Here is a 4,613-nt window from a genome sequence, read left to right on the forward strand (position 1 = left end):
AGGCGAGACGGAGTCAAGCACTGGCTGTGGGCGGGTGGCCTCAGGCGACACCATCTGGCACCTGCGATTCATCGCCACTTTCCATCCGCCCAGAGGTCAGGGGGGCAGCAGGCAAAGGACACGCAGAGCTGGTGTGTCCCAGTTCCTCTGAAACTTTCAGCTGACCGCATCCTCCCTCGACAAACTCTTTAATCATCCATCAAGCTAGAAGAGTGCAGTGACCTCTGCCTGGCCTTTGGAGTTTGCAAAAGAAGCAAGCAATAAAAAGCAAGACCAGGTTCGCCCCTTTGCTTCCTCCACCTCCCAAGAGCAGCGCGCAGCGTGGCGGTGCGGCCGGAAGGGGTCGCTGTTTGCTCAGCGCAGCCGCCCCGCCGCTGCAGCCGCCGCGGCCCGCACCTCCCACGGCCGGGCTGGTCCGGCCCCGCCAAGTTCCAACAGCCCCCAGTCGAGCGAGCGCCGGGAACGAGCACCGCCCGGGCTGGAGCGGACGGCTTCAGAAGAGCCTAGCTGCTGCGCGCGTCTGAGAGGCTCCTGGGAAACTCCCACGGCCCAGGGACTTTCGAAAGCAGAGCGAGGAGCCCTCGCACGCGCTAGTCTGCGAGTGAGCGCTCAGCCCGGCACCTGTTCCTCCAGCGCCGCCGCCTTCCCACCCCTCGGACCCGCGCCGCTTGCGGCGCCCGCCCGCTCCTGAGATGAATCCGGCCCTGGGCAACCAGACCGACGTGGCGGGCCTGTTCCTGGCCAACAGCAGCGAGGCGCTGGAGCGAGCCGTGCGCTGCTGCACCCAGGCGTCCGTGGTGACCGACGACGGCTTCGCGGAGGGAGGCCCGGACGAGCGCAGCCTGTACATAATGCGCGTGGTGCAGATCGCCGTCATGTGCGTGCTCTCACTCACCGTGGTCTTCGGCATCTTCTTCCTTGGCTGCAATCTGCTCATCAAGTCCGAGGGCATGATCAACTTCCTCGTGAAGGACCGGAGACCGTCTAAGGAGGTGGAGGCGGTGGTCGTGGGGCCCTACTGACCCGCCCTCTGCCCCCGCGGCAACCGCTCCCACGCCTGCCCACTTTGCCAGCCCGGCTGTGCCCCTCACTATCAGAGACTGGGCGAAGCAAACCTGTCGGAGTCAATTATTTCTCTCGACTTCGGCCTTTCGGAAACAAGCGACCGGTTTCTCCCTCGCCCTCTGAAAGTCCTCATGCCTGGCAGTCGGAGGAGAGCGCCCAGACTTCTGGACTCAGCAGAAAGTGGCAAGAAGAGGGCGATTAGGGCGTAGAACTTTGGAAGCTGCTACTTACTTGGAATGCGGGGAGACCGACGGGGCGAAGGCCCTTCTCCACCCGCAGGTGGGCCAAGCTCTGGGGGCAGGTGGAGAGGGCGGGCAGGGGAGAGAGCCAGAGGCACTGATCGCCTTGTGACCGGAAGAGTGACCTGTTAAAAGCCACGCAGCAGACTCATGGGGTCTCACAAATCCGTGTCCGGGTGCCCTCCCACTCTTCTCCTGCTCCCCCCCTGCCCTGGAGGGGAGAGGCGATAAATACCTTTGATTGTAACGTGCGGTTTTAAGAGGTTTTGTGTTTGTTTGCTTGAATACAAATGTTTGATAAGTCTTTTTCTGCCCCAGTGGCCTGTTTGCCTGCCTGAGGAGTTAGAGTTTTGTCATTGTGGGAGAAGGGGTGGGGGGAGGGGGAGCCTGCGAATTTGAACGGGGCGAGTTGTTTCTTTTAGTGCATTTTCCACTGGGTCTTTTGGGAGGTGTCTGGCGTTCCTGCTGGCCCTGGGACAAAGACCCAGAATAGAACTCGTAGCTCGTGACTGCACGGTTTACGCCACAAAAGTGCTCTTGACATCCGTGACACCGTTTTGACTTTTTGTTTTTTTTCTTAACATTTCCTTAATAAATGCAACATTTAAGCGTTTTGTTCCTGGCCTCCTGGTGGTCATTCTGCGCTCCCCAGCAGGGGGGAACGGGGCGGCGGTGAGGAGTCTGGCTCCCGGCCAGGGCAATTAACCCTGGAGAGCTGCGATTCAACTTGTGGATCCCATGGAGGGGCGCGGCTGGGGCCAGAAGGAGAGGCCCTGGGATGACTGAGAAAGAGCCCAGCCTCAGGCACAGTAGCCGTCCTGGAGGCAGCATCCTTTGTTTCCTCTTATCGTGAATATTTTATATTTCATTTAGTCTCAGCTCTCAGGTAGGCAAGATGACAGGAGGGCCTCTGCGGGAAGATTACACTTCCGTGCCAGGCTCCGGCGGGAACACAGGATTACACCGCTAATGAAAGGAAGAGACGGCTTGGACAGCCTTTAGGGAGGGCGTCTCTACCCTAACCAACGTCAGCCAGGCGGCGGCTTTGGGATGCTGCCCACGGGTGGGGCCGGGGGGCGGAGGGAAGGGGAATTATAAAATGCGAAGAAAAGTAGCTGCCAAGGTACACAGTGACGTTAGTGACGTTAATGCTCCCTGGGGTAAACCATTGTTACTAAAACATGAGATGCATTACTGTCATTGCGATGTTACTTTTTCCAGCAAAAAGACCGGGTTAAAATAAAGGTTCAGCCTGTTCTTTGTAATTTAGTCTGCCCCAGACCAGGCAAAGGGTTGAGAGGAGTTAGCCGAGGTCCTGAATGTGGGAGATGAGTATTACAACCCCAACTGGGAAGGATATCTGGAGTAGAGCTACAGATGGCCGTTGACACATTTAAGGCTCAGAAATTCAACAGTGTTAGAAAGAAACGCCTAAAAGCCGTGCCTGTGAAAATAACCCAAAGGATACAATAGCTTCGAGCGTAAACTTGACAAAAGGTTTTGAGCAGTTTATTTTTATGCCTGGGACGGGATCCTAAATATTTTCAAGACTATAAAGAATCCCCTAGGATGCTATATAGCAACTAAAATTTCAAAGACTTCACAATGGCAGCTATAAGAGTAACTAAAATCAAATAACAGTAAAGTGTTCCATTTACTCAGAAAGAAGCACAACTGGTGTAAACAATGTTAATGACTCAAAGATTGGGATCAAAAGTTTTGAGTGCTTTTAATGTCATATCCACTATTAAGTGTCCATTTTACTCTCAAGTAAACCTTGTTAGAAATCACAACCTAGGATGGTTTTTTGAATTCTAATGGATATCAGGATTGAGAAAAGAGGATTTTGAAGTTTTGCTTGTTGTTCCTGTCTTTTAAACAGGTAAGGGTTTGTTTGCTTGTTTGTTGTTTTGGTATCTGGGCAGGGGGCAGGGTCAAGAGATAATCAATAGGTAGTCAGCAGGAGTCTTGGAAGACAATTTAGTCTTGCTAACCGACAGGACAAGAAATGGCAATGTCCTATTTTGTAGACTGTTTCTGTGGCACCGAGTTAATCTGCTGCCTGCATGTTTCAAAGGGAGACACAAAGCAGAGCAATGGATTCTCTGGGACAAACCAGACACTTAAAATTTAACTCAGGCTGTGGCTGCAACATCCTCTGAGGGTCCCTTCTTCTGGAAGATTTATTAGCTCACCTGTGAATCCAGTACTCTGGTAGAATTCGATTTGGGATAAAAAAACAAATCAGCTAGAGTGTAGAAATCTTGCTTTGTACTCTGCTGTGTACGGGCACATGCTTAGAGTTTCAGACACGCGGAGGCTGAAGGAAGGGTCAAACCTACAGGTCAATTTTAGACTGTATAGAACACAGGTTTTCATTTCAAACAAAAGTCCTGAAAGTGCTGCAAGTTGAGAGAGGAGCCAAGGTTGAAGACCTCTATCTTCTCTATCTTTTTCCTTTTAATATTTCTTCACATCTCTTTCCTCTTCCCTGCATCTCAAAAGCAAAATGCAGTTTCTCTTTATCTCGACTATCCATATGTATTCTCTCACTCCCAGAAATTGTGCATGAAAAACATCAAAACCTGCAAAATGTAGTCCATAGGTACAAAAGGTATGTGAACACAGCTTTGTAATCCATGATCTATGCACTACAGGGAAATGCGCAGTCTGCAATGCACATAGCCCTGGAGACTATTTTCTGCCAACAACACTTCTCTCCAGCCCTTAGATCCATTTGTTACTTAGAGAGATGCCAAGTAATTCTGGTTTTTATAGATGAGGCAATGTGTGCAAGAAGCTTTTTCCACTCTCTATTCCCTGATGGCCACAGAGCAACCACTTTCTGGGGCCACACCACTCCCTGTTTCACTCTGCCTTTGACTCTCTTTGTCCCTCATTCTAACAACTGCTTTAAATGAAACATTTTAATCCTGCTCACAATTTATGGACTGTCGGTCCTTTCCCAGAGACATTCTCTAAGAAAAAAAGGTTTTGAAAGCCACTCTCTGTGTTTCACCTAAGAAGACAATGTCAGCCTTAAGAGACCAGAAGTTTAGATACATAAATAATCAAACAGGCAGGTTCTACCATGCCACACTGAAGTCCACCATTTGGTCAGTAATTAGTGGGAGGCCCCGAGAGAGAGAGACAGATTCCTCTAAAAGCTTGCTTGATCTGGCATGGCCCAGGGGGACTTATCTGATATTTCCTGAAGCCCTTCTGGAAATACAGCAAATGCAGGGAGAAGTTTTCATGAGACACAGCTGGTGGATTAGTGGGCTCTCAGGCTGGGCAGACATCTAGTGA

The 4,613-nt window shown here is 51.2% G+C and overlaps 1 protein-coding gene across 1 annotated transcript; it reads left to right on the forward strand.

Annotated features, from left to right (window-relative positions):
- Window positions 1-396: 396 nt before the first annotated feature.
- Window positions 397-1,918, forward strand: RPRM (reprimo, TP53 dependent G2 arrest mediator homolog). The gene has a single exon (XM_032755688.2). It carries the CDS (start codon window positions 693-695, stop codon window positions 1,020-1,022), a length of 330 nt encoding a protein of 109 aa, XP_032611579.1. The 5' UTR covers window positions 397-692; the 3' UTR covers window positions 1,023-1,918.
- Window positions 1,919-4,613: the final 2,695 nt, after the last annotated feature.

Source organism: Hylobates moloch, unplaced genomic scaffold, assembly GCF_009828535.3.
Source record: "Hylobates moloch isolate HMO894 unplaced genomic scaffold, HMol_V3 SCAFFOLD_1, whole genome shotgun sequence".
In the NCBI taxonomy this organism is placed as follows: Eukaryota; Metazoa; Chordata; class Mammalia; order Primates; family Hylobatidae; genus Hylobates; species Hylobates moloch.

What these genes read in the sequence shown, in the direction of transcription:
- RPRM (XM_032755688.2), top strand. Translation starts at nt 693, where the DNA reads ATGAATCCGGCCCTGGGCAACCAGACCGACGTGGCGGGCCTGTTCCTG.